General features: G+C 39.5%; 1 protein-coding gene across 3 annotated transcripts in view; it reads left to right on the top strand.

Moving 5' to 3' along the window:
* Positions 1-12363, top strand: part of RBMS3 (RNA binding motif single stranded interacting protein 3) — a 631327-nt gene that overhangs the window by 483190 nt on the left and 135774 nt on the right. For all 3 annotated transcript variants that reach the window (XM_054160933.1, XM_009898327.2, XM_054160934.1), the window contains one exon: positions 133-212. In XM_054160933.1, the coding sequence (XP_054016908.1) occupies positions 133-212 (80 nt within the window). The remainder of the gene's footprint in view (positions 1-132; positions 213-12363) is intronic.

The following is a 12363-nucleotide window of genomic DNA, read 5'->3' on the forward strand; positions in this document are numbered from 1 at the left end:
TCAGCATCTGTGCTTGTCCTTTTTTTTTTTTTTTTTTCCTGTTGCTTTTTGGGTTTGCTGACTGAGCACTTTCACACCAGTATAGTAATATGTATTGCCTCTAACACCATCTCACTTGCTTCTCTTTTCCAGAATGGAGTCTACGGAAAAATGTGAAGTAGTAATTCAACATTTCAATGGCAAATACCTGAAAACCCCACCCGGTCTGCCAGGCAAGTAGCCATCATTATGGCATTTAAAATTCACTGAGAAGTTTGGAATAAAGAAATGCTGGAACTTATGTTGGGACTGGCTTGTAGTCCTGGCCCTGATAAGAGGCCGTAAGACTTCCTTGGCTTCCTTTATGATCCGTAGCATCTTCTTTCTTATTCAAGTGTGTATTAGTCAAGCATTTATGCATGACAGAAGTAAATTTAAGCGCATATAACAATCATGTTGGTTTACTGCATTTTTTACTTCAAATGCATGCATCAATTGTGATTTTTTTCCCCAGTTACAGCAAAGGCCACATAAATAAATGTTGATGCTTTCCTAACAAACTAGGAATAGAATGAGATCAGCAACTGTATTACAGGTTGTAAAACAAGCAGGACTTCATGTTGTAATCTTCATCTGCCAACTCTATGGCCACCAGCTCTGCAAACTTTAGGGATCAGTTGCTTGATGCTTAGTGCTTAGTACTGCAAAGATTTCTCATTCAGAGTGTCTGAAGAGCTGTATTCAAGGAGCAGGAAATCCTTGCAAAAATTTCATCCTAGGGTTTTTGGTTGGTTGGTTGTCATCTGTTTGGGGGTTTTGTTTGTTTGTTTCTTTTGTTGGTCTATTATTTTTTCTTCCTCTTTTTAGCTTCTATTAAGCTATTCTCAGTTTTTAGGTTCTATTTTCATTGAATTCCTCCTTATTCATTACCTGGTTCTTTATGCAGAAGATACACTAAATACATCAACTAGAAGAGAGCCATCTGCATGGCTACTGTGTACAGTAGTGGAATGTTGCAGTGTGCATACATGTTTTAGTCAGATCACGATCATGAAAAATGATAAAACTTTAGTACAAGTTGCAAGAATCCATTTTATGGATTTCTTTTCCAAAAGTAGTCACTGACAATTTTTCCTAACACTAATGAAGCACACCACCAACTTTGTGAAGTACAACAGACTCAGGCTGCGAAGAACAACGGGCAAAGCAACACTGACGTACACCTTTAACCTTTGCTATGCCTTCCTGTATGCGTCCATTGAGTCCCTGTAGTAATCTGTTTAATATAATAGCAGCACCCAATGGAAGGAGTGTGAATAGCAAGGAATCCATAAGCACAGCTTCATCATCATATGCTCCATGGTCACATTCCCAGGTGTCACAGAGAGGACACATCGTTTGAGCCAGAAATAAAGCAGAATATTACTATAGCACATGCTTGAGACAAAAAGGCTACATTGTAAAGAATGAAAGATAGAAGCTGAAATATTTTTTCTCTTAATTTTTCAATTATTCAGGCATATAGTGGGTTATCAACATGAACAATATGGGACATCAAAATAGGAGTCTTGATAAGATAGTATGATTACTTGCTTTTGTTCCAAGACATGTAATGGAATTGAATTTTGATGAGTCTGATATTTGCTACTTTCTCAGTTAAAGGACATGGATCTTTCATGAAGATGGTGCCCATGTGGGAAATTTCTCCACTATGTTTCTCTTGTGATTGTCATAATCAGATGACATTTAGTTCCAAGAGATGAGTTAGGAAGTGACTTGCATTTTCATTTACCTGACTACTGTTCAGGTGCAGGTAAAGCATAATGAAATGTGAGGCAGTGCTGGAGAACTCACCCAGCTATGCACAACTTCACAGGATATCTACACCATCCCATTGTGTCCTCCATTTCTGCAGCTCCAAGCACAGATAATTAGAAATAATTGCAGAGCATTTGATCCACATAAAAGAGAATATTTGTGCCTCATTATTAGAGCAAGGGACTCTGTAAATCCACATTTAAAAGATTTTTCATATTCATCCATCCTCTTAAGAAGCTAGAGGACAGACACAATCACTTGAGCAGTTGGGTCAATTCAAGTCATACTGGCCACTTCTATTCATTTACATTTGATCCAGTGTAAAACCCACGCAGTTCTCGTTTCTTCTTCACTAGATTCCTACTCAGTTTACAAATCTGTGCTATGAATCTGTATTTAAGCCTGTCATCAAAGACAGGAGCATCTGCTTTACCTTCTTTCTGGCAGCTCCTTATCTTCCTGCATGGAGAAGGAGGAAAAATCAAGTCTCCTACTATACATGCATAATCAGTCATAGTCTGAAAATCATACTCCCAGCATCTCAGTAATTGGCTTAGAAAGAAAATACTCTCCACTTATTGCTGTGACCTCTTCATGGATTTCAGTTTAAAAATGAGGAACCAGAGAATGTTAGTGGAGGTATGCAACACTCTCTGTTATTAATGTTAGTGGACATATTCAAAGCTACCTGTTATTAATCTCTGCTACTTAAAGACATGATCTTACTACAAAGAGAAAATTTAATTGATTTAGGATTAAATCAAGTAGGTTTAGGATTTTCATCTGTGTTTCTTTCAACTGTAACAGTGAACTTGGGAGGGTTTGACATTTTTGTCCCCATCTCCTCTCACCCAAGCTCTGATGCTCTGGTTTGGACTTTCCAACTACTATAAGGTTGGATGGGGCTCATCAAGAAAGAAATCGGGCTGCCTGCAGGCCATTCGGTCACGAGGCAGTGGGATTATGGACTTTACAAACTGTTTCGTCAGCCTTCATCCATGCTGACTTTTCCAGTTTTGTTTCCTGAAACGAAATTCTGGTGACCCAGTGGGATGTATGTGCATAGGAATCCCATATCTATAGGATAAAATCTTCAAGTACTGAAGGGGGTGGTTTTGCAGGGTTAACCAAGTCATGATGGAAGGACTGGAGTAGGCAGCTTTCACATGATGCTGAACAGCTCATCAGAAAGACTGGACAACATGACTCTGGCTTTCACAATGAATAAACCATGGGCCATGGCTTAGTTCTATCCTCCCAAAGAGTTACCTCAAACGTTCATATTGAATACAGAACTCTTTTTCCAAATACTTTTTCCTTGGCAAATGAGATATGAATTTAATTGGTCAGGATTTTTGTTGTTTGAAATAGGATAGAAATTTCAGGAGAGTCACTGTTGTGTACCTGGATGTTTGAGCTCTGCCTGGAATCTGTCTGATCCAGGCCAACAATATAGCAGGAAAACATAAAGCAGTGTTGCATCTGCAAGGAAATGAGGGCATACAGGCAACTCTGAAGGTTCTATATTCTATATGTTCTCAAGGCAAAAATATATCATTCCTTGTTTGACTTCCTAACTTGAACTGCTGTCTGTTGTCTCTTAAAAATTGTAGAGCTGACCACTGGCAGCTCCAGACCTCTCTGGAACAAAGGCAAGGGTGTTTCTCTGTCCAACTCCTTGTCTTTGCTTCATTCCAAAGGGAATTGCTGTGCTATCCTGCTTGCTCAACTAGTGTACATTTCATGACATTCTGTCTTGGATATACAGTACAAAATAATTGGTTGCCCCATATAAAAAAGTTAGCTAGTATCTTTACGTTTCTTCCATACTAAGAAAGTACAGCTGACTCCAGAAATCTGCAGACTCTCAGTGCTCAGCAGATGCCATGTGACCTTCATAAATATTCTGAGTGGCTTTGAGTGATTATTTTTAATGGGCTTGTGTATGTGTGTTTGTTACTGTGCTCCCTTTATTAGCACTTTTTTTTCTGAGATAAATATACCAGGACATGTTGGGAATATTTCCTTCCTATAGATAGTGCAGCCCCATGTGAAACTAATTTATAGGCTCTGTATTGTCAGTCTGAAGGATAAGTCACAAATGAATGCATTAAATTATATTAATGTTCATCTCCATCAAGATGTGAAGGGCACTAGTAATGAAGGTAGCTCGCTCTCAGTCTTTCAGTGCTACATCTCTTTTTGTTGATGAATAGGAGACTATATGAAATCCTGGCAATCTATCACATTTTGCAATCACTGAATTCAAGTAAAAATTCCTTGCTTTTCTGTCAGTAACAAATTGATTTCTATTTGGACGGGCAAGATTAGGGTGTACAGCCCTTGCATAGAGTTTTCGTTCATCTGCCGGGATCCTTGGATGTCTTCTGAAAACTTCATTTTCTCTTTTTGAAGAAATGCAAAGCCTTAATGAGTTCTTACTTTTCACTCTGGAATTTCACAGCAACATGCTACAATTGCAGTAATTATTCTCTGCTGTTATGTCCATTATGCTCCCTCACAGCATTTTCTACTTATTACAGTACTTCCTAAATTTTGTTTGCTTTGTAAACTAAACTCTAGTTGACAGAGTACCTTGGGCCAATTACTATCTCAGGGAAATTTTTTAAATGTGAGGCACACAAGTGGTCAGGATACATGGTCAAGATTCTTCCTCTTTTGTAGTAGTTCTGTATGCCTTTTATTGCTAATTGTAATGCTAGGTTGCAAATATCTGACAGAAGGAAGAGGGAAGTACTATTCTTGTGTAGATTTTAGGCTGGATATCAGGAAGAAGTTCTTCATAGAATGAGTGATTGGCCATTGGAATGTGCTGCCCAAGGAGGTGGTGGAGTCACCATCCCTTGCGGTGTTTAGGAAGAGAATTGATAAGGTGCTTGGTGCCGTGGTTTAGTTCATTAGATAGTGTTGGATGATAGGTTGGACTTGACGATCTCAAAGGTCTCTTCCAACCTGGTTAATTCTATCCTATCCTATCCTATCCTATCCTATCCTATCCTATCCTATCCTATCCTATCCTATCCTATCCTATCCTATTAAGAATCCCACAAGCAACAAGAAACTGTGGCATTTTGGGACTGACTTTTACCACAGCAAAATCTCTTAAAGAGAAAGAAATTATCTGCAACAATGCAGGTGTATTTGCAAATGCCACATTTCTTGCTTTAATCCTTATTGGCCATGCATTTTTCTCTTGCAAAGGTCCCAGGCACTGCATTTTTACAGATTCTTTTCACCAGAATGAATGGATATTTTCTGACTCTCTCCTTCACTTAAATGTTTCTCTTAAGTCTTTTCTTATATACTGCAACCATGGAGAGTGAATTCAAATCTTTGCTTCACAGAAGGAGACTTAGAACATCAAATAATATATTTAAGGCAACATGTTTTATAGAAGATTGTGGCTAAAATAGTCATGAGGAAACAAGTATTCCAGATGAGGGCTAACTGTGCAATGAATAGTAGCAATATTTTATAGTTTTTCTCTTAGTGAATTAATAAATGCTACCTTGTTTATCATTGAAGATGCTGTAAATTGTTTTTCTGAGTGAATGAACTTAAAATGTTTCATTTGATAACTTTTTAACTCTTTCTTCTTAGTTTGGTGCTTAATTTTTCTAATTGATGATCTCTTGATTTATATATGTAAACCACTGAAAAACTCTTCCATAACTATATTCTTGGGGAGTTTACCTCACTTTATCAAGGTACATTACCATAAATATCTACACCTTTCTATCTCACTTTGTGTATAAATGTATTTGACTGTTTAAACAAGACAAAGCAGCAGCTAAAGATAGAAACTAGATATTAGTTTGTAGTTAGCTTAAAACATTGTTAATGCTGCAGGGAGCTTTGGCAGAATAAAGAGCATCCTGGTACTGGTAATGCTTGGTAGAGCTAGTTTTAAAAAAGGTTAATATTCTTTACATACTCTTATCCTCAGGAATTATCTTTATTCAGAAAACCCCAATTCCCTCATTTATATCCTCAGTTCATGTAACAGATATGAGGTAAATGTGATCAGAACCTTTTATATAACCTACCTTCTCTGAATTTAGTTTTGTAAATATTTTCATTGTTACCCACTGACTGCAGCATATCTTTACCTACTGTATCAGAAAATATGATCCATGCAAAGACCTTTGTAAAACAATAGCTGCTTAACACTTGGTGCCATGGTTTAGTTGATTAGATGGTGTTCGGTGATGGATTGGACTTGATGATCTCAAAGGTCTTCTCCAACCTGGTCTGGTCTGGTCTATTCTATTCTATTCTATTCTATTCTATTCTATTCTATTCTATTCTAATTTCATCTATTTATCCTGTTTCCAATTCCTGACTATCACTATAATTTCTCATGGTATCACTCTTTCACTTTCTGTGCTCTGTGAATGTATGCGCTTAGGTTATTATTAGCAGAAATTTCTTTTACATCTCAAATCCTCTAAACATGCTTTTAACTTCTGTCAGTTTCCATCTTTGGCAGACAAGAAAAATCTTTAAGTCCTTCTGTTATTGTCCTGCCTGAGTCCTTGTGATGACCATGAGGGCCCTGTAATTCTTCTTTCTTTGGACCCCTGGTGTTTCCCACATCCTCAGCAATATGCAGGCGACGCTGCCCAGCTCAGATCTGACAAATTGCTCAGCACAGAATGGGCTCTGTGAACATGGTGCATAGGTCACATTGGATGTTAAGAGGTGCCCAATGGAATATGCATTTGCTGGAAGAGAATGCCCTTATGAAAACAGAGTATTGTTTTTTGGGCATCACATATTAGTTGGCACCACATAATAATTAACATCACATAGAACTTGCAGAAGGCCGTTACAAAGATGAGATTTCTAACCAAGAATCTACACAATGGATACTCAATTAGGAGAAAATGCAAACCCTTTTGTGTAGAAAGCAGTTCCCTGGTTAGGTCTCTGTAGCTCACGCTGGTTTCTGTGGTGTGGCCAACCTCATCAGTGCTTCACGTGCTGCTCTCCCTTTTAGAGCCATGGCTGTCACACACCACCAGGAAAGGCTCCTCTCTTTACCCTCCTTCTGGTACTTGGCCAAAATCACTTTAGTTAATCCAGCCTGTACCAACTTTTCAACAATAGACCTCCAATAGATTGTGATGTCAAGTGTTACTTGGACTGTGTCCTTCCTTTCAAAGACAGCCTTTGAAAGTCAGACAGCATTTGTGTTGCTTCATGGCATTCTTGGGTATTTCAAATGTGAAGTGTGTCATTTTGTATCACTGAACAAGAACAGTTTCTCTGTCTTTATCTCCTTTCTTCATCTCTCTGGAAGTCTGTTTATGTAACCTTCAGTTATCCTTCCTGTGCTTACAATTTATGTAGGTGTTTTTGTTTTCATACCGTACATATCCATATCTTGCTCCAAAGATCCATTTCAGTTTTCCTAGATTTCTTGTATTTTTTGAGATTGTATATTCTTTAAAGACAAGGGATACTTTCTAGAAGCAAAAAACAAAGTAGTAATCTATCTGCTGAAGATGTGACCTCATTTCCATTTAGCTCAAGCAAAGACACCTTTTGGCTAGGAAGATGCAGAATTAGATATTTACCTATTAAACCCCAATAGCTGTATGCACTTGGAGGAACAAGTGTAGAGCTAATTTGTATTTCAGATATTAGATGGTGTGTATCACATAGTTTGGGTTTATCAGGGAATTTGAGTGAGTGAAGAGAGAGTGCTGACACTGTCTAATGCCTGCTTTTCCAGTAATAAATAATGATGTTGATGATGGGAACAGTCTCAAAGACCTAATGTGCTACATATTTATGTGTTGTCTTATTTGAATTTGTATTGGTCTGTAAGTTGTCAGGAAAAGAACTTTATCCTTTTTGTTCAAAATGACTGTATTAGGAAACAATGATTTTTGTAATCTAGATTTAATTGATGAGGCGTTCTTTCACAGTCTTTTTTATTACTTTGTATCTAGAAGTAAAAAAAAACAAAACAAGATCAATGTGTAGTATTGCAGTAACTCAGGTCATGATGCATAACACCAAGCTGGGGACTGGTGTTGAACTGTTAGAGGGTAGGAGAGCTCTGCAGAGGGACCTTGACAGGCTGGACAGATGGGCAGAGTCCAACGGCATGAGATTTAACACATCTAGGTGCTGGGTTCTACACATTGGCCACAACAACCCCATGCAGTGCTACAGGCTGGGGTCAGAGTGGCTGGAGAGCGACCAGGCAGAAAGGGACCTCGGGGTACTGGTTGATGGTAGGCTGAACATGAGGCAACAGTGTGCCCAGGTGGCCAAGAAGGCCAATGGCATCCTGGCCTGTATCAGGAATAGTGTGGCCATCAGGAGCAGGGAAGTCATTGTGCCCCTGTACTCAGCACTGGTCTGGCCACACCTTGAGTACTGTGTCCAGTTCTGGGCCCCTCAGTTTAGGAAAGATGTTGAGTTGCTGGAATGTGTTCAGAGAAGGGCAAGAACGCTGGGGAGGTGTTTGGAGCACAAGCCCTATGAGGAGAGGCTGAGGGAGCTGGGGCTGCTTAGCCTGGAAAAGAGGAGACTCAGGGGAGACCTTCTTGCTGTCTACAACTACCTGAAGGGAGGTTGTAGCCAGGTGGGGGTTGATCTCTTCTCCCAGGCAACTATCACCAGAAGAAGAGGACACAGTCTCAAGCTGCACCAGGGGAGGTTTAGGCTGGAAGAAGTTCTTCATAGAGTGATTGGTCATTGGAATGTGCTGCCCAGGGAGGTGGTGGAGTCACCACCATTGGAGGTGTTAGGAAAAGACTGGATAAGGCATTTGGTGCCATGGTTTAGTTGATTAGATGGTGTTGTATAATAGGTTGGACTTGATGATCTCCAAGGTCTATTCTATTGTATAAAACAGCATTACTGCAGTTTGGATTAAGATCTTTCATTTGGTTTTTAAGATGAATGTTAGAGAACAATGTGGCACAGAAATGAGGAAAGATCATTCCTTATTTATTTCTGTCACAATATTACCTCTCATGTCCTAAGATTTCCAGAAATCTGCATTCCTTTCTCATTCATAATATCTAGTGGTAATGAACTGTGGCACAGTTTATCTAAACTACTTTTAACACGTACCTTTTTTTTCTTTCCAAGTGCATTTTTGCTATGAAGAATGACTGTGTAATTTTTCTAATCAGCAAATCCTTTCCCTTTATTATGCAATGGGAATAACAAAATCTCTTCTATATGTTACTGTTGCATAACCAGCATAGCTGAGAGTATGTGCACTGAATTCTGTCGTGCCTCATACTTCAGCTGAAGCGCTGAGAACTTTCTGATCCAGGGACAGTGCTATTCCTTGGATGCACTTGTTAAAATCCAAGATGAGACAGGCAAGTTTTGCAGGTGTTCTGGCAGAAAGATTCACAGCTTGAATTTCAGATTGTTCAGATCTAAAGGGTTGGCAATTTAGAACAAAGCAATCGCATAAAAACATGCAAGCCAGAGCATGGAACACTTTGGAATGTTGTAAAGTCATTTGTACATGGTTCAGAGTTTGGGGAGGAATTCTGCTTTTGCATCAACTGTGGCCGGCAGTGGCACAGTTCCTCCTGTTTCTTTCTCTTTGTCCCTTCAGAATGCTTTAAATGATGGAGTACATCTACTTTGCAAACCCTAGTGCTGCAGTATAGTGTTGTCACACCTGAGCCAGACAGTTTAAAACTCATTTTAAAAGCTAACTAGAGCAAGAGTATCAGAATACAGACTAACCACTTGAGCTCACAGTGTGTTCTTTTCAGTAATATCCAGCAAGTGGTTTACATGATCTTTTTTTCCAGCTGAGGAAAGTTATTTCCCTTTGAGGTCTTTCATAGGAAAGTTCTTCCTTTTCTCCTCCTTTCTCACTCCCTCACTCTTTTCCACTTGCTTTCACATTAAACATTTTTAAATTTGAGGTACAGAGACATTTCAATCACAAATTTTCGTCTGTCTTTTCCCTGTGAATTTCAGCAAACCAGAACAAAAATTTTTATTGATCCTTAATGATGTACAAATATATACTTTTTTACACGCTCCCTTGAGCATCTGTATTTAAGCCAGAAGGGGAAGCCTCTAGGACTACACTTTTCAGATGTTTCAACAAAACTGAGGCATTGATTTTTCACACATTTTGCACCACCATGGTTAATTCAGTAAGCATCCAAATGCCTGGTCTTTGCTGCCTGCAAGGCTCAATGGGAACATGGCAGCTGCTGCCTTTGAACATACTTGGGTGGCAGACAGCCTCACAGAGGCTCTCAGGTGGGTTTACTTCATCAAGACAGGTATGAAGGGTTTTCTCCAAGTGCTTTTTTACTGTAAGATTGCAAAAAAAAGTAGGTGGCTTGGAAGAGAGGATAGTATCTGAACTTCCAAGTGCCTTTCTGAGCAGAAGTCAGCCTGCAGGTGGTTGGTGTATCCTTATGTGTTTTGGGAGAAATTTGATGCTGACACCTTGAGGGAAGGGCTGTGTAGCAAGAAAGGGAGTGTAGGAGAGATGGAAGGCATGTATAATGAGAAAGTAGTATACAGGGGTGATCCTCCCTTCCTGGTCTTGCCTTTCAGGCACTTTCCTTTCCTCCATCTAAAAGCAAATCTTTCTCTATCACTGGAGAAACATTGAGAACTTGTGTGTGGGGTTTCTCCCCACACCCTTCCTGGAGCATGGAGTGCCTAAAGTAGTGAGTGACAATCTTTCCCTTTGTGATTCATCCGGACAAAGTAAGAGGAACAGTATCACAACTGCAATTTCCATATATTTTGAATATCAGGAGCCTCTTGTGTAACTGAAATGTCTCTCTTCCCCCCTTTTTCCCCCCTCAAATGGAACTGCACAACTGAGAAAAGCAGTTGAGCCTGACAGGGCTTATTTGATCTTTTTATTTTTTTTATGTCACAACAACAATGTCATTGTGCTGGTCAGCAGTCCTCAGCAGCTGTAAAAACCCCATTCTTGGCCATTTATGTTAGTCTTTCTTCTTTGAATGGCAGCATTTGATCACAAGATCATAGAAAAGTCTTTCCCAGATTCAATCGTTGGAACATGAAAGAGGAGCAAAACAGCCCACCTTAGTGCCTGTATGTCTGTAATTTACCTCCTACAATGTAGGAGACATCAAGAGGGAGGGGAAAGGCTCTGGATGTCTGATTCTACATTTATTCTTTTCTCTTTTTTGTTTTGCTGAAACTCATTAAACCAGTATTTTTTATGTAGCTTTTCTCTCACCAGTCTGGATATATACCTTGAGTATACAGAATTTCCAGAACTGCTGCTGTTCAGCAAAGAAAAAAAATAAACCAAAAACTGAGAGAGGAAGGGGAAAAGAGTAACTCAGCTTTTGGCTACATGGATATGGCATTAGAAAATACTTTTCAAAGGGCAAATTTTAAAAGCCTTGCTTCATGTGAGAATTTCAATTAAAAAAAATATGCAAATGTTGACCACAAAAAACCCTAACAAAGGATGTCCCAATTGTCATAGGTGGCTCTTCAGTTTCAGTTTTGTATTGCTGAATACAATCACTGTATTTCTCAATTAGGTTAGTGTGATTTCACTGATTCTGAGCCTTTTTCCCCCTTCGGTGTCTTCTTTTCCTTCTCTTTCTCTCGTTCCTTTCCCCTTTCCCTTCTTCCCTTTTCATTTCCTTTCTTCCTTTGCCTCTTCTCCTCCCATCCCTCTCTTCTCTCCTTCCCAACCCCTTTCAGTAAATACTATAACTTTATGATCAAGTGTGAAGTTTTGTAGTTGAGACCTGACACCATAAAGTTTAGAAGTACATATCCCAGTTAAGAAAATATGACCAAACAGCCTGCTAACTGTATTCTTGCGTGAATTTCCCCCTCCAAGCTCACCCACTATAACAGCACCATAAGTGAGCATCTGCCTTCCACAGTCCTCTTCATTCAAGAAATTCTCCATCAACTGCTTTTTTCACTACCTGAAGGATGGTTGTAACCAGAAGGGTGTTGGTCTCTTCTCCCACAACAAGAGGACACAGTCTCAAGCTGCACCAGGGGAAGTTTAGGCTCAAGGTGAGGAGAAAGTTCTTCACTGAGTTGTTAGCCATTGGAATGTGCTGCCCAGGGAGGTGGTGGAGTCACCGTCCCTGGAGGTGTTCAAGAGGAGATTTGATGTGGCACTTGGTGCCATGGTTTAATAGTCATGAGGTGTTGGGCGACAGGTTGGACTTGATCTTTGAGGTCTTTTCCAACCTTATTGATTCTATGATTATATTACAGTGTAATAAAAGCCTCAGAATTTGGCATTTTCAAAAGAAGCTGTGGTACCATATGAGTAGATACACTGTGATAGTCTCTCTTTCACTGATGTAGGAGTTGATGTCATAGGTTATTTTCATCTCTAATTTATCTTATTTCAAACTAGCCACAAAGATGGCTCTAGTAGAAACCAGAGAAGTGTGATCTGGATTCTCTAAAGGCAGAGAGTAATCTCCATCTGTGTGGAAAGCAGCAGGAAAATACTTGCCTTTGCCTTAGGTGACTGTGAATGTACACAATGAGAGGACTGACTCAGGACTCTTCTGATCT

Source organism: Dryobates pubescens, chromosome 4 (assembly GCF_014839835.1).
Source record: "Dryobates pubescens isolate bDryPub1 chromosome 4, bDryPub1.pri, whole genome shotgun sequence".
Classification (NCBI taxonomy): domain Eukaryota; kingdom Metazoa; phylum Chordata; class Aves; order Piciformes; family Picidae; genus Dryobates; species Dryobates pubescens.